The 22,777-nt window shown below is 35.1% G+C and overlaps 1 protein-coding gene across 7 annotated transcripts in view; it reads right to left on the bottom strand.

Annotated features, from left to right (window-relative positions):
* Window positions 1-431: 431 nt before the first annotated feature.
* Window positions 432-22,777, bottom strand: part of LOC147652612 (uncharacterized) — a 34,545-nt gene continuing 12,199 nt past the window's right edge. For 5 of the 7 annotated variants that reach the window (XM_086895337.1, XM_086895335.1, XM_086895336.1 and 2 more), the window contains one exon: window positions 3,296-6,317. Coding sequence is in view for 3 of the 7 variants with exons in the window: in XM_086895335.1 (XP_086751461.1) it covers window positions 6,274-6,317 (44 nt within the window). In the remaining 4 variants the exon portion in view is untranslated. Of the gene's footprint in view, window positions 570-3,295; window positions 6,318-19,729; window positions 19,779-22,777 lie in introns of those variants that run through there. The other 2 variants (XM_086895333.1, XM_086895334.1) reach the window with 2 other exon arrangements.

Below are 22,777 nucleotides of genomic sequence, written 5' to 3'. Positions count from 1 at the left end.
GTAGAAAGTCACAAAATGAGGTTCTACTGAAGAAACCAGAACAAAAGGCCTTTCTTTGTCAAAAAAGAAATCACAAATAGGCATTTCTAAATAAAAATCATTTCACATGTGAGGGTTTTAAAATTCTGCATTAAATAGGAACGCAGAAACTAGGAGACACTTGCATGAGACTATTTTTAGGTCCTTTATATTTATATCCATGTATTTTAAAATATGCAGCACTTTCCCTTTAACAAAAATAAATTCACGTGTGAAAGAATTTATTTGCAGCACTTTTACAGTACTGTGATGTTCTTAAACTCCAAAAGGTATTCACCATTGCACATTAATTAATACAAACTGACCTTTGTAATACTGGTAGTTTACCTGGCAAAAAATGATTAGATAATGTATGATATTGTGATATTTATGAAGCAGTAGAAATACATGTCTAGAATTTGAGGACTTTAGAAAAAGGTTAGGAAAAATCTGCAGTTATGGCCTATGTACAGGCACACGCCCTTCACTCAAGAGCAAAGCCATGTTCTTCAAAAGCTCATAATCCATTCCAGTCTTCATATGCTGAATCCCTGCAAAGCAAAGCAAAGTACAGCATTACCTGTCCAGGGAAAAAACGGTATCAAGAGAGAAATGATACATTGTTTTTCTTCATTTAGATCAGCCATAGACTCCAAATTATATCTCACAGATTAGAAAGTTTGGTTCCGATACTTCTAGCTACAGAACTTTCACAGTTTGTATAAAAATATTTGAAGGTAATAATGTCAGAGAAATCTGCTGGGCTTATAGTTCCTTCAGCTCACATGAGTACAGAAAGTAAATGTCTATTTCAGAAATACTTAAAAATCTTTCATTTCCAAACTAGAGCATTTCAACCTAGAAATTATCTAGGTGTTGGGAGAATCTAATCCTCAGCCATGCATTTCACAATACATAGGAGATTATCCACTAGCTGTGGAAAATATTGTGACTTGTTTTTGCTTTCCTTAATTGCAAAAACACACAAAAAGGTTGCAATTGTTGAAAGATATCCCCATTCCAGAGTGCTAAAACACAGATTTAAAAGAGCAATGCAATTGTCTCCTCACAGCCTTATAACTGTAGTCATCTCACAGCAGCATCATGAGTTTGAGCACATAACAGACCTCAGACAATAATATAATTAAGCATTTGTCTGACAATAGTAAATCTAAGAAGTGTTATTCTATAATAAGGGATGGGACTGTTTTCAAATGGAAAATGTAACTAACATGTCTTTATGCGTGGGTAAGAGAGAGTGAGGAAGTCGAACGAAGCAATGTATGTGGAACAAATACAAAGGACAGGTAGACAAACGCCCTGTGCTTGAATAGACAACTCTTGTATTGTAACACTGCAAGGAGAGGGAGAGAGTGAGCATGGTGTGGGAGTTGCAGAGATGGAGGAGGAGAAGATGAAAGGGAGAGCATTTGCTAGGAGAGAAAGGAGGGGAGGAGACAGGGAAGGCAGAAGGGAGAGAGGAAGTGAGGAGAGAAAGTAAAAGAATCATCTAAATTAACTCTAAATGTCTAAGAATTTCTATCAGACACCCTATGCACAGAGAAGACAAAAACTTCAACACACACTAAAATTCATAGGTCAACAGCCTAGACAAGGGACAGTCCAGAACTACAAGCCTACTTCTCAGGCAGCACTGTAAAAGAAATTTTAATTGGTGTAGCACTTCAATACCTGGTTTCATGAAGCAACCCTCAAGGTAAATACACATACCACATGACTGAAAAACATGATACTGCCTTAATCTATGATATTTTTGTAATGTTTCTTGCAAGATGGGATGTTTTGCTTTTGAAAAAATGTTTTGAACTCCCTGGGTGACAGATGATTTAAAATTAGGCAGGGATGTATTCACTTGTATGAAAGCAATAAGAGTCATTATTATGTCCTTGGAAACTCAGCTAAGATGTTTACTCTCAGGAAAAAAAATTATTTAGAGGTCAAAAGGACCTCTAGAAAATGACCCAAGCAAAACACTTCAGCTAACAGTGTACTTCTTCAAGCACTTCCTCAAACTCGCTGAACAGTTGCATAACTCAACAAAAATACTCTTTAGTGATTTGCAGAACAGCACACTTAGGATGCATTCTCAAACTGTAATTAAACACACTTTTTACTAAATTAAAATCCAAATCCTAAAAGGCAAAATGTTCTCAGAAGTCACTGATGGTACTTAAATTAGTCAGTAAATACGTAAACCACAATAAATGGAATAAAGTCTAAAACTACAAGTCAGTCAATAGCAAATGACTGAAGTTTTTATAGTTTTGTGTTGAAGGTCTCAGAATTTTAGGGACACTACAGAAGTGATAACTTACCAGTACAAATGTTCAAAGTACTAGCATCTTGTAAAAGGAATTCATATTCAGGGGAAGAGTGAAATCATTAATTCAGGCTTAGTAAATATTATCATACTCAGTTTCTTTTTATAAAGAGTTAGGTTCAGATATTTTAGAAGGCTGATGCTTGGATCCTTCTTTAACACTACCTTTGCGCCTTACTGCATTTTCAGCTTCTTTTCACTGTATTTGACTTCATATCTTTAAGCAGTGAATGATTTGTACTCACTTTTCCCTTAGCTTCCCACAGCCACTTTTTTAAATGCTTTACTATTTCTTCCAATTGCCTCTCAAGCAAGACCATTCTTCTGCAATTCTTCCTTCCTGCTATTCTCAAAACTCATACTTCCACTCTTGTGTCCCTTCCCTACCTTCCTACCTCAAGATTCTCAGTGAATTGCTCTTTTTACTTTCAATGCTCATGTCTCTCTGATGTAAATTCTTTCCTTGCTCTTCATCTCTTGATTTTTAGTTCTTTCATAATCTCAGAAAGTCACAAAATAATGCAACAACTTGTGATTTGGTATTCCCCTATAGGTCAAATTTAGGTTTTCCTGTACCAGGACACACATTTGTAACAATTAAGAATCTTGTGCTTTGATATGTTTAGCTGTAATTCTCTGAGAAGGCTTATTCCTTTACACATTCTTTTTAAAGTAGGCTGTACTTGCTTTTAACTGAGTTCTGAAATTTCAGTATAGTTTGTAAAATATAATGGTCTGTTCCTGTAAGAGGCACATTAAATGAGATGCTTTTGCCCATCCTTGTATACAAAAAAAAAAAAAAACAAAAAAAAGGACTTGCACACAATAACAAAAGGACATTGTTTGCAAAAATATTTTGAAAACTGTGGCAATATCAGATTTTATAGAGAAATTAATATTTAATGTCCTGTAACAAATTAAGGAAACTAGAATACCTTTTTTAAAAATCTTTGTTAGCATTTTATTTCAGGCAAATCTATTTTTGAGATAATAACTTGTTTCTCTGTACTAAATACAGAAAGCAATCTGGAAAAAAAATAGTGTAAACATGCTAAAACTTAAATCTACTGACCTCCCATTTAATTCTTGGTACACGGAAAACAGTGGATAGTTCTGATACAGCACCTGATTGATATTTCCAGGGTGTGAAAACCTCCACTGTGAGATTAGGCTGATATTGCATATTCAAACACATACAATGATATATTTGTCATTGCTATTGACCTTTATCTCTCCAGTTTCCTGACAACCTTCTACAGTTATTGACATTACAAATACCAGCGACAACGTGCAGGGCAAAGTATAACCTTTCATTTACCTTCATGTCCCTCAAATGACTCACGTAGCTAGTTTCAACAAAAGCTGCAAACAATGATACTGTTGATTTTTTTTTCTTAACTTGCTAAAATGTTTTCCATTTTCCTCTTGTTCTCTGAAAATCATGCCAATAACTCACTACAAAGGAAACGATTTCAAATGAATACAGGTAATTAGAAGTGTCAAGAAATCAGCAGAGTAGGGTGTCTGCCATCATTTCTGGGAAAGAGTGCCAGATTCCCTTTCAAAAAGATCTTTGTCATTTTTTAATAGAAGGTAATTAATGTAGAATACAGTAAAGTGTACAGGATCCCAGTCACTTGTCTTTCTTTCCTTAGAAATGGGACCATAAAGATGTTTTGATTTCTAGAAACAATCTTCTGAGTTTATTTAAAAATTACTTTTAATTACAAGCATAGTCTTTTTAGAACTTTCATTATTCTAAAATCAAGAAGCAGAATTTGGAAAGGGCACATTTATAAGGGTGAAAAGATGTCTTGCTTTAAAAATTCCAGAGCTAAGTAGTTTGTTTAGAAAGTGACAGGATGATTTCACATAACAGATAGTATCCACTGAGAAGAACACTAAAACCAGACCTGAACATGGAAATCTATCCACTTGTAGCTCAACATTCAACCCATCCAAATACAGAAAGGCATTGAAACATCAGTGCTTTTGTAATGAAAATTACAGATATTCAACTTGCTGCATGTTATATACTAGTGGTAACAAAACAATTATTTTGTCATTTTTATAACCATACCTCTGACAGGCCAATGCAAATCATCTTAGAGGTGTAGAAAATTAAAGATTTCAAACAAAATTGTGCACCTTACTATTTCTTCTGAAATCTCAAAAAAACCCAGAGAATCATGGAATATGCTGAGTTGGAAGGGACCCACAAGGATCATAAAGGCCAGCTCCTGGCCCTGCACAGGACACCTCAAGAGTCATACTCTGTGCCTGAGAGCATTGTCCAAACACTTCTTGAACTCTGTCATGGTTGGTGCTGTGACCACTGCACTGGGGAGCCTGTTCCAGTACCTGACCACTCCTTGGTGAAAAATCTTTTCCTAATACCCAGCCTAAACTTCCCCTGACTCAACTCCATGCTGCTCTCTCGGGTACTGTCACTGTATGCCAGAGAGAAGAGATCAGGCTCTCCCCTTCCTCTTGCCCTCATGAGGAAGTTTTAGCTCCCCAGAGTCTGCTCTCCTCCAGGCTGAACAGACAAAGTGACCTCAGCTGCTCCTTGTATGGCTTCCTCTCAAGGCCCTTCAGCATCTTCTTAGCCCTGCTTCGGATGCTTTCTAGCACCTTGATATCCTTTTTTTACTGTGGCGTCCAAAACTGTACATGGGACTTGGGGTGACTCCACATTAATGCAGAGCAGGACAATCACATCCTTTGATCTGCTGGTGATGCTGTGTCTGCTGCATCCCAGGATGCAGCTGATTCCTGGCTGCCAGGACAAAATGTTTTTTAAAAAATTTGTACAGAAAAACAGAAAGTCAAATCATTATACTGCACTGAGATCAGTAACTTCGCCTCCTGAGGAGTTAAAGCCCCGTCACAAAACAACTCACCTTAATAAAAAGTATCTCACAATGCATCTAATCAGCTGCATAATCCTAGTATTCTACTAATATGAACAGATGTTCTTTGCTGTCACAAAATTATCCAGAACTTTTCCAATTCCAGTATTGTCCTTATTTCCCTTCATGTTTCTTGCAATACAATTGTTGTTCCTGATCCTTGATAACACAAAGAAATAACCCTTGAATTAAGAGAGTAAAATATTTCCTTTCTTTTCTGTTTCATTAAGATGAACATCTAGAGGGCCTCAAATTTATATTTGTATTGATACAATGAGGTATATCAATACAGACATTTTATCTTAGACAAAAGACCATGTGTACAGAATATGATTAAGCATTTTGAAATACAGACATCAGAACCTTTTTGATAATGAAAAAAGGTCTTAAAAATCTGGGAGACTGGTAACAAAGCACAGTGTATGTAAGAAGGAATATCACAAATTTTAACTTTGCATTTCCATCTGTATGTTCAGTAATAGAAGAAATTTATAATAACATTTACTAACACTATTTATTTGTGTTACAGTGAGGTCATCCATTTGGATTTTAAGGCAAATAGACATCTAAAAGGAAGATGCTGACAACCTTCTGATTTATGTAAATCAAGCCTAACACATTTCATAGTCTGCATGTCACTGCCAACAGGAATTAAAAACTAGTAACAAACATAAACAGCTCTCTGCTTTGTGGTTCAGAAAATAGTTGATAGATCTTCGGGCAGAAATTTCCAGTCTCCAGTTCACATCTTTTCTTCAAGCAATATTTCCTACTGCACACGTAGTTTCACAACTTTAGGTGCTCTCTCATTGGGAATCACTTGTGCTGTGTGCTAAAATCAATGGAAAGACGTTCACAAATTCCAATGGGCATGATACTATTTTCCACAGTAATAAAATTCAGAAGAGGTGCTACAAGAAATCATAAAGGTTTGTTGTCCACTCTAAAGCTCTGAAGAATGAGAGTTGGGGAACCAGTCTTCATCAGGTTTAATCTGTGTTTCTAACTCCCTTGAGCAAGAGTGGCAAAGGCTGGAAACAGTAGACCTGTAAATATATTTTAATGTTAAGAGGGAGTTAAACCTTTGATATCGGGACAAATCTGGCAAAGTAGCAAAACTGCTATTTCAGATCAAGGCATTGCAGAGAACTGTACTTGAGTATTATATTTGCTATATAGCAGAACACAATTAAAAATGCTGATCACAGTTAAGGCAAAACATTTGAAGCCTGTTAATAAAAAAAACAGCTTTGTCCTAAGAAGACATGAAATTACATAGAATAGCCAGACAATATTTCTGACAACTTAAAATTCATTATCTCCTATTTTTTTTTCTCAAAACAGGTGAAAAATTGCAGTTATCTTATTGCTGGACTAAATTCAATAACACAACAAAATTATCTTGGAAAATATGGTAAAAAGCAACTATCCATATATCACATAAATCTATGGATACCATGTAATTTCTTAAAAGCATCAAAATGAGCAGACAGCCTAGCAAGTTGTCTCTTACAGCCATAGCTTCGCAATGAGCCATAAAGTAATCCTAAACAGCATAGCCATCACAGGTGTTAATGGAAATCAATCAGTATTGGTCTGGTGTATAAATTAAGAACATTCCTCTAACATCTATAAAATCAGGTGCAAGTTCAGCTCACTATTTTGAAATGTCCTAAATGTGTGATCTAACACTAAGCAATTGCTTATCCTGAGCAATTGTTGCAAACACTCTGTGCTTGAACTATCCCACTGTGTGTAAGACAGCAGCTCTCGGAATTTAATGCATTAACAGCATTAAAACATCTCAAAATTAGACATAGCTGGACATGAGAGTTGGAAGTGTCTGTTTCAGGGAATGGGAATCACCACTGCCTTTGTAACAGGTAGCAATGGAACCTAGACAAATTCAGAGCTGGTTTCCTGACACATCAGGTGAATATCTCACTGCGGAATTCTTTAATCTGTCTGCTGGACTAATTAGCAGTCAAATAGCTCACAGAGGAGCAAGAAAAGCTACTCCCATTCATGGCACTAGCTACGAAGTTGAGCTTCCCACATTTGGGAAATGGCTGACACAGATTAAATACTCTTATTTAAACAGACAGCAGGAAAACACAAACCCCTGGTCAACAGGCAACTGAATATTTAAAGGCCTCTGTTATTTTGGTAGAAAATTCTGCCCTGGGCTTAAAAAAAATAATCTGTCATAAATTCCATTACAGTGGATATACTTGAGAAAAAGTTTCTGCTGAATTCCATTTCTGTTCCAATAGGTTGTTTTGGTTTACAAAAACACATTTAGTTCAAGCAAAAGAATAAGAAAATAACACAACAACAAGCCATGGGAGTCAAAATTAGCTCTATTCCTATTATTCTACTTATCTCTGTTTATAATGAAAACAGTAACTGGAGCTGGGCTGAAATTTATACACACACAATAGGCTCTGCACACATTGACATTCTCTCAAATTCTTGTCCATTCTTAGAGCAGAGAATACAAAAATATTTTTATTTGAATTAAGAAGTTTTTAATATAGGGAAACAATTTTATTTTGAAAATATGTAAGTAATGCAAGTCCAATAGTTTATATTATGGCAAAGTGTATGAATTTATGCTCTTTTTAGCTTACTAAGCTAAGTATTTAAAAGAAAACATTAATATTATATGGAATATGTACAACAAAGTTATGTAATCAATTATGTGGAATAGTATACTAGGATTTATACTTCAAGTAGGCTCTTTTTCACCCTAATAGATTTCTTTAATTACTAGTAAAAATACCAGTGGTTGTTTTTTTGCCATCTACAAGCATAGAGAAATAAACTGGACAGAGCTGGAATTGTGTGTTAAGCATGCAACTTTTGTTTTCAATTATAGTACACACTTGATAAACAGAAATGAAAAAGCCTGTATTTTATGATAAAAAATAAACACAGTGAACATTTAAGTATGATGATTTCCCTGCCATCTTAAAGAGTCTCATTCATGTGCAAAAATCAGTGAGTTTTGTAACAATAACTTTTTTTCTTTCACCAAAAAAACGGGCTTTTTAATGAAATCTGTATCAATATTTTATAGCTCAAGCATATTAAAATAACATCAATATTTAGAACCTGCATGACACAAAAAGAATGGTTGGTCACAATGATGTGAGTGTCCTGCACATTGTTTATACTCATGCATCCCACTGGGTCAGTTACTTGTTGAAGGATGACAAATAAATTAAACAGGAAGCTGTTTTAAATTGGCATTGGATTAAACTGGCACTGGATGTTGCCTCAAAAGTTTTCCTAATTTGCTTGCTAGATAAGAACAGATTTCACTGTAGCAGAGTTCAGCATAGTAGTAAATGGTTTCCTCTTCTGTGTAAGTGTGCACATGCATGCAGACAGCCCAATAGCATGTTGGTAGAACAAAAAACTGCAATATTAACAGCGATAAGGCAATGTAGCTCAGTAGTGGTTGTCCTATTTGCCCTTTGTGCAAGGTGCAGGAGCATTTGGAATATCAATATAGTTGAAAAACACCCTTTAACCTATCGTATGCCCGTTTTTATCAAAGCCAGTATTTTGAAGACAAGAGAAGGAAATAATCCCTGAAGTGACCAACAAGTTCTAGATTCACCTGATTTAAACCAATGTGGAACAATTCAAGCATTTTTACTTATTCAGTGAGGACACCTCTTTTTTGAAATTTACAATAAATTATGTGTGTACTGTCTCCTTTAATAAAAATATAATTATTAATATATAGCATGTAATAATAAGATTAATAGCTAATAAAATAATAAAATCTAAATGTAAGATTAAGCAATAATAAATAACATAAAAAACATAAGTTAATTTCTTAAAGTGAATTTTGAAAAGGAGTTACTGAAACTGTGTTAGCAATTTCAGTTGCTGAGGTACCTAACCAATTCACTATGAATACAAAACTATGTCAGAAGCATCTTCCCATTCACATCCGCAGCAAAACTGGTCCCTGCTATAATATTCTAAAAAATATCAATCATTACCTTGTTAATTCCAGAAAATGCAGGCACAAATTATTGCCACTTAGTATCACCAAGAAATTTTAGTTTCCCTAGGTATTGTATTTATTTCAAATTGAATAACTAATTTTGCAACTGCTCTTTGCTATAGCTTTCACATTTCCTCAAGCAACTGATGTGTAAATTCCTGGGAGAAGATATAAAATCTTTAACTAGGTAGGACTAGAGATATGAACACTGAATTTAGAATTAGCAGCAGAACAAGATTTAGAACAGTACTGGAATATCTGAATCAGTGTGGCATCTAGGAAGATCTTACCAGTGGTCTCCGCCTCTTCATGAGAAATAAGGAATTATCTCTCCCATTTACCTCAAACTGTGATAGAATTAATCACATGATTAAGGGAGATCTGTGAATTGCCTTGTACATGTACATTCTCAGGACCTTTTTGCAGGAAATTGGGAAGTTTGACTTCTTTCAGGTTTGCATTTTTGCTTTTATGAACTGAAATCTAAAGAATATTTTGGGGAACTGAAATAAAGAATATTTATTTTATTAAAACCAGAATAAATTCAAGCCCATCCACTTTCATATACCATTTTAACATACCTAGAAACACTCAAAATTAAACCAAACTTCTCAATGGTATTCCAATTTTATTATATTTTAGTCAGGATCTATGCTCACAGTTTTTCTCAGATTAAAAGAGGGTAAGGCTTCTTTTCAGCTGGATAACTGAAATACAGTGATACAGTCCAAAGCAATAGAATTATCAAAAGAAAAAATTAGTATTGTTAAGAAACAATTAATTAAAGTTTTAGCTCTATTTTGGCCTTAAATCTAAATGTTAAACTTATGCTAAATGTGAAACATATCCATGTCCCAACACAGATTTTTTGATTGCAAATAGACAGGCCAGATATATTTGTCTCTTCTCCCACATCCTCTTACACTAAAAAAACAATCTATTCAATGGAACAACAGACACTAAATACATGTAGAACAAAAGGGCCATGAAGAAAGAAGGAAGGAGTGTAAGATTTTCATTATGAACAAACACAATAGAAAAAAAGTCCTGGGAAATCCCATTATTCTTTTGGAAGTGTACAGCTTATAGCAATATAGCCTAATGGATGAGAAGGATCAAGTTCCCCAAACTTCATGTAAAAATAAATGTGGTAATAATTTGAAGAGTAGAAAAAGGAAACTGCCGCCTACAGAATTCATTACTCCAGGTAAGCAGACCATTGTGCTGTAACATTTGTGCAGCAAAGCCCATAAAAAATTTCATCCACATTCTATCAAAATTGTCAAATAACAAATTCTGGATCACATATCTTTTTTACCCACTTAAAATCTATGTAACATTGATATTTCTTGTATTAACATAATTGCTATGCAGTGTAGTAAATGTGACTCATTTTAATGTTATATCAATATGTCTGACCTCATAATAAATATTATGGTCCTGGTCTTTAAATGCAGAACTGTGATGCTTGGGTCAATGGCATATTAATTGGAGTCAACTACTTTCATGAATTGTTAATTAATTACTTTTGTTTTGTTTTGTGATGTAGCACATTATACTAGTTATCAAAGAAAAAGCAATAGAACTTTTCTTCCACAAGACAGAAGAATAACATTTAATTGCTGAGCCAAAATAGAGATAATCCACATTGTTGCAATTGCATAGATGCTAGTAGGAGCCTTCTTAAATATTATTATTCAGATACTTTAGGTAAGAATACTAAGAATGTTTTGTAGTATGGTTAGACAGCTTGAGAGTTGACACACAAATAAGTGAGTTCAAGCTCTTTTATTTCAGGACTTTTCATGTGAGCAGAGCTGTCTCCAGTAGCCAGGTTCTAGGTGCAGATCTACAAAACTTGTATTACTTAAAGATAAAATTGTATTTTACAAGTATGCAGGCTAAACTGTTGTAGAACTTGTTGACACTGAAGTTTACTTGATAATATATGTATCATACAAACAAGAAAAAAAGAATGCAGGCGGTGCTCCTGTATAAAAAGAATGATACTGTATAAAAAGAATGATACAAGATCTCAGAACCACTTAAGAAGAAAAGACTAATAAGATCATCAAATACAAGCATTATTCCAGCACTGCCAAGTCCACCACTAAACCATGTCCCTAAGTAGCATGTCTACACGTCTTCAATACCTTTGGGGATGGTGACTCAACCTGGACAAGCTGTTCCAATGCTTGATAATCCTTTCAGTAAAAGAATTGTTCCTAATTTCCAATCTAAATGTCCCTGGCACAACTTGAAGCTGTTTTCTCTGGTTCTGACACTTGTTACCTGGTAGAAGAGACTAATGCCCGCCTCACTACATTCCCCTTCAAGGCAGTCATAGAGAGCAATTAAGGGGGAGCCCTTGAGGCTTCTTTTCTCTGGCTAAACACCCGCAGCTCCCTCAGCTTCTCCTTATATGAACTCTGCTCCAGACCCTTTCCCAGATCTGTTGCCTTTCTCTGGACACACACCAGCCCCTCAATGTCCTTCTTGCAGTGAGGGGCCCAATACTGAACACAGGATTCAAGAAGTCACTTCACCAATGCAGAGTACAGGAGGACAATCACTTCCTCCACCAATGCTGGCCACCATTGTTGATACAGACCAGGATGTCATCGGCCTTCTTGGCTACCTGGGCACAGAACCGTGTCCAGCTGGCTGTTGACCAGCACCTCCAGGTTCTTCTCCATCAGGCAGCTTTCCAGATAAGCAGAGTGCTGTGCTTTAACATCTGTGCAGCTAAGCCCATAATTTTCTCCACATACTTTCATAATTATCAAATAATAAATTCTGGACCACTCCTCCCCTAGCCTGTAGCACTGCCTGGGATTGCTGTGATCCAAGTGCAGGACCCGGCACTGGGCCTCGTTACATCTCACACGATTGGCCTCACCCCATCAATCCATTCTGTCCAAATCCCTCTGCAGAGCCTTCCTATCCTCCAGCAGATCAACGCTTCTGCCCAACTTGGTGTCACCTGCAAACTCACTGAGAGTGCACTTAATCCCCTTGTCCAGATTGTTAATAAGGATATTAAACAGAACTGGCTCCAATACTGAGCCCTTGGGAACACCACCTGTGACTGGCCACCAGCTGGATTTGACTCCATTCAGCACCACTCTCTGTGTTTAGCCATCCAGCCAGTTTCTGTTTACTATATTCTACTGTCCTTACATACTTTCTTTCCCTTTATTAAAACCCACAGTAGAGCACATTCTATAGCTTAAAGCATTTTATATTTTCCCAAATTGCTATAAGCATATTGTCTTTAATGCCATCATACCCCTTTGTATCAATACATGGTTAATATTGTTCTCATCAACAGTAGAATAATTCCCATGTTTCATTCCAATTCAGTTAGTTTTGCATTGTTTACTCACAATTCAGGAGACAAGACCATTTGGGACAAATTTGCTTCAGATTTAGGTGGCCTAACTGAATGCCTGGAAATTTTCATTATCAGTATTTTTGTTATATTTACCATACAAAGTTTGGTTCACATTTCACATATTAACAGTATGATTACAATTGTTTTGTATGCAATGATAAAAACACAAACATTTTATCATCATCAAGCCATTTAAGAGTACTCAAGGTTACCCACGATTATTTTAAATTCCTTATTTTCATTATTTAATGGTGCAATTTTAAAAAGGATGAAAAAGCTTTTAAAATATAAGAAATATAGATTATAGGACTTGTACAACAGGTAACTACTACTTGCCCAACAGGTAACTACTTGGCTAAACAGCCTCTGAACACCCTATCTCATTCTTCCTCAGACTTGGTTGAGTGCAACCTTCCTGTACTGAAAACTTACAATTAGAAGATTCACTGATACTGCTGAAGCAGGAATCCCTTCCTGTTTATCTGTCAGAACTGCAATTTCTCAAGGGTTTCTGAAGATCCCCAGTTTAGTTATCAGTCAATTTTATTACAGTTCTAAGTTAACACTGTGGTAATACAGAATAACAAGAAACAGGGTATGTGGAAGAAACATATTTAACAGAATAATATCTTCCAGACATATTACATTCATAAGTTTAGCACATATGATTCTGGCACAGTTTTTTGTCAAAACAGGCAGTGGATAATATAAAACAAAATACATTTATAGGAAGATTTTGGTGTCATGAAATGGGTCGAGATCAATTTTGGACAATAGTCCCTTTTCACATAAAGGGGACCATAACATATATAAAAATATTAGCTTTCAATGAAAGTATTTTGAAAACGATGTTAAGGTCAGGGACAGAAACACTCAGCTAACAAGACTCAAATTCATTTTGACTCCTTCTAAAACTGCAAGCTAGTGGAATATTTTTGTTTAGATTTTCAGCAAAACAGCTCACTTTGACAGACATTTTCATCCAGCTGTAAGTTTAAGAAAAATTAAACTAACCCAAACCAGGGTGTCTAAAAATTGTTGTGAAAATTAACTGCAGTGGTCACTACTGTTTTGTGAAAATACATTACTCAACTAAAATATTAGAAGTATTTTACAGTTGTTGAGTTATCCTTCTGTTCAGTCAGATTACATGCATTCAATAATTTTTAGAAAATCATGTGGACAAAAGGAATTAAAATGAAAATGTATATTTTATCTATGACTAATATAAGGTTTTTCAGACAGTAACTTGGAAGTGTCTTACTGTATCCTGTTTGGTTTTTTTAAACTAGGAAACAAGACACATCAGACAGAGTGAAGAAAGAAAATCTATTCCATTAGCAACACACTATCCAATCACAGCACATCTGCTTTTCTTCTGTGGTGATAAGGATGCACAGATGTTTTTTAATATCCATAAACCAATATGCTAACTATAAAAACAAAGGAACACATACAATATACTGCCAGTAATTCTATTAATCTAAGATAAAAACAAAGATGAAACCAGAATGAATCGGTTTCTTAAAACAAACTTCTTTCTACTTATAAATCAGAGTACTAAAGGGAAATAAATACATATGTATCCTAGTGATCTAACACCCATCCCAAGCTAGCCCCATCTTGTGTCACTGCCTAAGTCATGCAAATTACACCAGAACTGCCAGTTGACTAAGATTAATGACACTGCGCCAGCTTCTTTGTTTCTCTCTGCAGCCGTTTAGTGTGAAATACTATCCAAAAACATTATCTATCCTCTATTAATCCCACAAATTTGTTCACACCATGCACATTGTTTAGGGCAATTTACAACAGGAACATACTGAGCACAATTGCATTTAATTACTTGGGTTCTAATTACATTCATTAAAGGCTAATAAAATAAATGAAACAGCTTTAAAAGCTTCTGCAAAACACATGGGTCTTGTCTCCCTCATGAAGCATGCTATAGAGGTTTGATGTGAAACATAGATTTCAACATATATGTCTGCCTATTATGTATCTCTAATATCCACAAAGACATAATGCATTTTTATTTATTTCTTTATAAACCATACGCACTTCAATTCTGAATGATCCTGAATAGTGCTGATATTTGGTATATTACTAGTCATGATGATGCCAGGCACCCCAAACTACTTTTTAATGTGGTATGTGGAGGTGGAGGAATATCAGTTTTAGCATTCTGACCCAATTAATTTAACTCTTTCCATCTCTACTATATAGTTATTCCCCCATCTTCTCTCATCTTATATCTGCATTATAAAAGTACAAACTGACATCAGAAAGAGAGTATGACAGCAAGAAACAGAAGAAAAGAGCAGGGAAAACCACTACTACTTTTTTGTTGTACATTCTTAAAAATATTTTTTTAAGGCTCATTTCTAACATTTATCTGAGGATCTGAATTTTTTCTCAGTAGCTATTTACATTAAAGAACACATTTTGCACACTAGGCAGTCTAAATAAATCTCCCATGGTGGTTAAAAACGCAGCCTGTTAATAACACAATTTCCTAATTCTTATGTTTTTATGCTATTTCCATTGTGCTTAGAATGCAGTTTATGGCAAAAGACTGAGCCTGGAACATGCAGTTGACAACGGTGCCAGAGAGAATTCAGCCCTGGATATTTAGAAGAAAGTGCTTATGGTGAGCTTTGCAATTATGACTGCTCATTGTTCTTGGATTTACAAGAAGATGATCCTAGTAATCAGTGAAAGAAATAAAGTTCTGGTTTATCTTCATAAACCTTATACTATGTATGTGTGTGGTCTTAATTGAAGAACCAACTTGGCACACTTGGTAATTTAAAATTCCTAACTCCTATTCTGCATCATAAATACAATGGTAATCAAACATGTCTCCCAACAATTAAAAAGTATACAAACTTACACAAGCTATGTTTTATGAAGAAATTCAAACTAAAATTAGAAAGAAAATCAGCCCTGAGGATTAACCTACAAGTACTGTAGAATTTTAATAAATGTTTTTAAGTGCCATGAAACACTCAAAGATTCGGCATAGATTCTATAAAGTAAATCAGGTCCATCCACCCAAAGTATCTTCCTCTTATAATTTAAAAAATATTCCCTAGCTAGAAACTTGTTAATTTAAAAATATCTTAACAGTTTCTGTAATTTTAGTCCATTGCTGACAAAATAAATATATTTTACCTTAAAATAAAATATAAACCAGTTTTTCTGTTTGGAGTATGTTTCACAAGAAGCAGGCTGTGTTGGCACAGCACTTCAGGCAGTTTAACTGAGAGCAATAAATTGACAATGGCTATATGCACCATTTTTGAAAGTCCACCTTAAAATTATATAACTTTGCCACATACACATCTCAAACAGTTTCTTATTATGAGTACAGGATCAATTCCTTTTGCAAACTATTTAAAGAAATCATATGAATCCCTCATTCAGATATATAAACCCCTCATTCGTGAATCAACATTTGCTTTGGAGAAGGGAGGAGGGGCACCCATCCTGCACAACAAAGCAGCAGCTCAATACAGCTGCCATCTGGCTTCCTCCTGCAGTTCACTTCCCATAGCAAACAAGATCCACAGTTTAAGGAGTGTTGGGGAAGGGAGAGGGGCTGCAGTTTTAACTTTACAGCTTTATGATGAGGCATTTTTCCACTCTATAAAAACCCCTCTTAATATAGGAGAATGGAAGGCTCAGGAAATTGTTACTAGGATAGAAAGTCTTTCACTTCTGTGTTTCTGGTTCAGATTCACACCAACTCTGTGATAACCATATATAACTGCTACCTAAAAGAGTTTTTAATGAAATGAGTTAGCTGATCACAGTACAATACCTAGTGAGCATGCATCCATATCACTAAAAACACCAAATACAAGAAACTCTTTCCTCCTCAGTGTGAAGGAATTGCTTCTCACCAGTAGCAGCTGACAACATCAAGGCATAAAACAAACTATTTTAACTACAGCAGAAGGAAGAATGCTAAAAGCTCAACATAGTGAAGAATCTGCTCTGTGGTATGTTGTTTCTGCTAAAGTTCATAAAAGCACAAATTTGTCAGTTTTCACATAATGTGCTAATGTCTATTGTCTTTACCTTACCTTATGCACAAGTGAGGGAAATTCAACAATTTTAGTGTTTAGCTTTGCATTTGTAGTGGGGCAGCTAAAGAGAAACTAATGGCCATGAAATCTCTACTTTTCTTACTGTTGTCTTATACTCTGAATTCACCATTTTGCTACATTTAAAAAATAGTAATAGACCCAAAGACTCAGGCTGTTTGCTCTGGCGGTTCTGTCAAAGAAAGATAAATATATGCTGAAGCAATGATAAAGGTGCTGGTTTTAAGCAGTAATATAAAATCTAACAGTTTACTTGTTGCAAACAGTCCTTTCCCAATAAATTATCATTAATAACAATGAAATCCCTAAAAGGTTCCATTGACCTCACTGGAGCTTTTTTTATTCCTTCAGTGAGATCTGGTTTTATACACATTACTGTTGAGGTATTCAACGTGATATACAGACAGTTCACAGCATAATGAAAAGTGAGACAATTTCTTCCCATATCTAAAAAGCAGTATCCAGTTTACAGTCAAAGTAAATGAAATTTAAAAATTAAACTTTCATGTTGTTGGCAAGGTTAAATGCTGTTCCAATACCATACAGCTGAATGGATAATATCCATTAAGACTGATCAGTGAAAAACACCAACAAAATTAATAAATAGAACCCAAAAGCTAATGACCTCAATCCCTAGCAGCCCCTTGACCCTTATTACTACAGCTGCCTGGTGTAGGAAAGGATTAAAAGGGGCTAGAAATCACTGGGTTAACATACAAGGGCCCAGAAATTTGACCCTGGTTACTTACAACACATATCCTCTACTAAAAATGAGTCTATGAAGAGAATTAGAAACAGGGCTAGCAAAGGTCAGCTTGAGTGCAGATAAACTAGGAAAACGGGGGCTTGAAAGGCAAAAACATTTTATTTCTCCCACAGCACTTTGCTGTAATCAAGATGGTCTGAGGACAAAAGCAGGAGTAGGGCAGCTGGCATTGTCGAATATCCTAGATAAACTTTTAGGATGCATAAACTCTCCTCATGTCTTAATCAAAAGCAGCAGCTTTCATAGCTAAATAAAAGAACAACTACTCACCATTACATATGCAGCACCAAGTCCATACTTCATTAGACATATGAATAACAGTCTCATCGTCATGGACTTACTCATTAATTGAAATCATGCATTCAATAATCATAACTCTTTTCAAACTGCCCCTAAAATACTCCTAAACTAAGATCCTTTCTAGGTACTCGGGTCAAAATCAAAGATGGTAATCTACAAGCTAATACACACAAAACCTCACAGATTTACAAACTTATTTCCATAAATCTGCAACCATCTGATACAAACACATACAAATACACCCCCCACCCCCCGCCACTGGGCAACCTTAGATGCCATACTATCCACCCTGAAAAAAAAAATCTTGTCATACCATCCACAGAACCATTAACTATCCAAAGAAGGCTTTTATTAAAAGGCACACCTCTACAAAAAGATTGTGTTTATTTGAAAGAGATACCTGAGCCCCACAGAGGGAATTATAGCTGTCAAATAAAATTGTACTTGGCACTTCAAGAGAAAATCACAAACCAATTATAAGCAATTCCAGAAGATGTCATTTTAGAGATATTTTCCAAGAACAACCTTGGTGTTCTAACAGTCTCTAGCCTCAGAAAACTCACTATCAGGAACATCCTAGGTACCCAAAGACACTGAATGAATGAAGACCATACTTGAGCACAAAACATAAAATCTCTCTTATTACTGTAGTAAATTATCACTTCACAGAACCACCACTAGCTTTCAATTCTACAACTGCACTTTCAGGAATATAAACAGTTTATCCCAGTAACTTGCCATAAGAAGACCTATGATCAGTGTAAAACTGCCCAGAGTGAACAGACACACTCTAGAGGTGATTAAGTACCCATATGTGAACGCCTCTCAATAGTCACCCCTTTTCTGATCTTTCATTCCTTTCTCTGATGGCTCACACATTACACCCCTATGGTCAGGTGAAAACTAGAAACACCTTTCAAATTCTGGTAAGCAAAACCTGCAACTCTACTGGATGCCAAATAACATGGATGCTGGAGAGTGGTTTTATAGCACACTTTAATCTCCCTTCCTTCTCTCTCAGACTAACCAGTGTTTCCACATGCAACAAACAACTTTTTCCCCTACAGATAAGAGCCTGTCTTCCTTTCCTGTTCTCCCCCAGCCCCATATTATCCTGTCTCTTTCACAAGTACCAACTGCTTTTCTTTCAAAGACGGCTGAATTGATGCATGTCTGCTATCTCTGAGCAACTGTTCTCAACTTTTATTTTGCTGCTATTTCTATTTCACACATGGAAGAGAGACTTCTGTGCCTGTAACCATAACTTTTTCAAATATTTCAATTGGTGTAATAAAAGATAATACAGACAGACCTCTCCCTGTATTTCTTTCAAGTCAAAGCCTGTTGAAAACCAAAGTAAAAATGTGAGACAATAGGTAAAATCATGGCATTATAAAACTTCAGGTTCATTCTACTTTCAAAATTCTGAAACTTAAAAGAGCAATTTTCAATAATTTAAAGAATTTTTAAGGCATAACCAGTAAGATTTTAAATGGTATGCCTATATAACTCTGAATAATTAACAATGTTTAATTAATTTGTTTCCTGGAAAACAAAGGAAGCCGGTTTTTATCACAGATAAATTCACTGAACATGAATGAAGAAATAATTCCTGAAGATGATGTCATGAATCACACACAACAGAGAACTCAGGATTTGGACAAGCATAAAAAGACACAATATTGGGTCAACTGTATTGTCTACATTTTTCATCATTAGTTGCTTGCATGAAACAAACCAAATACTGTAAAAGAAGTAATTTTTGAATCATCTGTACATCTAAGCAATTACAGTAAGATTCTGTTTCAATGAGGGTAGGTGAAAAACCATGCAGTAGAAAAAGAAGTTCAAAGCCCTCTGTGCTTTACCTGGGAAATTGTTTGTGATATTTATGAAAGAGTCTTGAATGGTGTTTATCTATTGAAAAAGAGAAAAAAAGACTGAAACAATAAAAACATACAAGCAACAACTAAGAAACCAAGACGTATCTTGCTCAAAAAGGGATGAAAGAGTCTAGTCTCACAGTAACTTAGGTAACCACATCTAAAAACCCTTACATAAACTTATTAAACTTTGTAGAGGAAACTATCTGGTTCTTTGTTCCATCTATCCATAAGGCAGCTGCAATATCGCATTTTGTAAGCAGAAACAATTTTCAGTTCATGTTTAATAATAGCCCAGTTTATGATAAATTGCTCTTTTGATAACTGTCCTTTACTTTAAAGAATGTCTTTCTCCTGCCTTGTGGATGTTCATGTTTTTATGAGTAACTACTGTACCACCTCCTAGTCTCTGTTTTACTTGACTAGGCAATCTAAGCTCTTCAGTTTCCTTGAGGTTTACTTTATTCCATTTAGCTGCACCCATCTCAGCTGAACTCATCTCTATTAAAAGCAGATAACCAGAAATGCACCACTGTATTCCAGGTGATGTTCAGACATATGAAACTCTTGTACAGTGGATGTAACACTTACCTGACTTAACTATAAATACATCAGATCCACAAGAATCTCCAAGCTCTTTGCATGTTCACAGTGAAAAAAGTGTAATTTATAGCAGAAATTGCTGTTATTTTCACCTCATATTACAGACTTTCATTCCATTTTGTATTACTACCTGCTTCAAGGTTACCCAGCAGTAAGGTATTTTTGCGTGAAATCTTATCTCCTGTCTGCTCTAACACCTATTTTTTTAGCATGTTTTGTTTTGCCAGTGTCATTAATGGAAATATTAAATCTGATAGTTCCCTGAAACATTCCTTGAAGAACACTGTTTCAGCATCTGATATTTTCTTTTTCAATAACATGTGTCGTCTCACTACACATTTTTTAATCTTAATTTACAAATGCCTTTATTAGTCTACACATTAAGTTAAACATCTTAGCCTATAAGTTTAGTGACAGGATAATGAAAAAAGATCACCCATCACAAATATGTAACTGGATTCTGACATTAGCAGTACCATTTGTTCTCCATTCTATATCTGGGAAGTTAATTTCCCATGCTTACGAAAGTCCAAGTAGGGTTTCTTTCACTAATAATATTTCAGGAATCTGAATGTATCTAATATATCTAAAATATACTAGACCCCTGAGTGTTCTTCCAGTAGGATCTGTTTAAAAGCTCTTCTGTAAGTGAAGCAGCATTGCAACTCTAAAAGACAAAGGTAGGCACATTTTCTTCTTTAAAGCACAGCATAGCAGTAATACAACGCTTTTCAAAAACATAACAAAAACATGTACATCTTCTTGGCTTAAGAAGATAAAAAACATATATCTCTCTGAACTAGAATAACTTTGAAGCAAAAAAAATGCATATTGGGGTAAATACTGCCACAGTATTAGTATGTACTAATGCATGACCCATTGTAACAGATAAAAAACCACACACAATACTCTTCCAAATTGTCTGCAACTAAGATAAAGAGCAACACACTTTCACAGATTCTTCAAGAGCAAATCAATCAATTTTTCTAATTCCAGTAAGAATCTAACTTGGTAAAAGGCCTAAAAGATTTATAGTTAAAAAGATATTTTTAAAGTAATAAATAATAACAAAATAAGGAATATTCTACTGCTGTATCAGCAGCAAAATGTACACAGAAATCCAGAGAACCTGAAAGCTGAAGTACTGAGTTTAAAACCCTACCAGGAAGCTTTTGGATCATTGGATTTTTGGACCAAATCCCACAGACATTCTTGGACCAAGTCCCATGGGCTGTTAGAGTAAAGTCAAAACCTCCACACTTAATCATACAGAACAATGGAATGGGTCTCATTTTTTCAGTTCATATTAACTCCACAATGAAGTCACAGAAATGAAGAGCTAACTAGCTGTTACTGGGTGAATCGGTATTGAAATATACTAGAATGCACAATTACCCATTTAACCATTGATTAAACCAAGAGGAAAGAAAGAAAGAGAAAGAAAGAAAGAAAGAGAAAGAAAGAAAGAAAGAAAGAGAAAGAAAGAAAGAAAGAGAAAGAAAGAAAGAAAGAAAGAGAAAGAAAGAAAGAGAAAGAAAGAAAGAAAAAGAAAGAAAGAAAGAGAAAGAAAGAAAGAAAGAGAAAGAAAGAAAGAAAGAAAGAGAAAGAAAGAAAGAGAAAGAAAGAAAGAAAGAGAAAGAAAGAAAGAGAAAGAAAAGAAAGAGAAAGAAAGAAAGAAAGAGAAAGAAAGAAAGAGAAAGAAAGAAAGAAAGAAAGAGAAAGAAAGAAAGAGAAAAGAAAGAAAGAAAGAGAAAGAAAGAAAGAAAGAGAAAGAAAGAAAGAAAGAAAGAAAGAAAGAAAGAAAGAGAAAGAAAGAAAGAGAAAGAAAGAGAGAGAAAGAAAGAAAGAGAGAGAGAGAAAGAAAGAGAGAGAGAGAAAGAAAGAGAGAGAGAGAAAGAAAGAGAGAGAGAGAAAGAAAGAGAGAGAGAGAAAGAAAGAGAGAGAGAAAGAAAGAGAGAGAGAGAAAGAAAGAGAGAGAGAGAAAGAAAGAGAGAGAGAGAAAGAAAGAGAGAGAGAAAGAAAGAGAGAGAAAGAAAGAGAGAGAGAGAAAGAAAGAGAGAGAGAAAGAAAGAGAGAGAGAGAAAGAAAGAGAGAGAGAGAAAGAAAGAGAGAGAGAGAAAGAAAGAGAGAGAGAGAAAGAAAGAGAGAGAGAGAAAGAAAGAGAGAGAGAAAGAAAGAGAGAGAGAGAAAGAAAGAGAGAGAGAGAAAGAAAGAGAGAGAAAGAAAGAGAGAGAGAAAGAAAGAGAGAGAGAGAAAGAAAGAAGAGAAAGAAAGAAAGAAAGAAAGAAAGAAAGAAAGAAAGAAAGAAAGAAAGAAAGAAAGAGAAAGAAAGAAAGAAAGAGAAAGAAAGAAAGAAAGAAGAAAGAAGAAAGAAAGAGAAAGAAAGAAAGAGAAAGAAAGAGAGAGAAAGAAGAGAGAGAGAAAGAGAGA

The sequence above is a fragment of the Cyanistes caeruleus genome, chromosome 6 (genome assembly GCF_971803275.1).
Source record: "Cyanistes caeruleus chromosome 6, bCyaCae1.hap1.1, whole genome shotgun sequence".
NCBI lineage: Eukaryota > Metazoa > Chordata > Aves > Passeriformes > Paridae > Cyanistes > Cyanistes caeruleus.
Note: the sequence above shows the minus strand (reverse complement) of the source record. Positions and strands in the feature narration are given on the sequence as shown.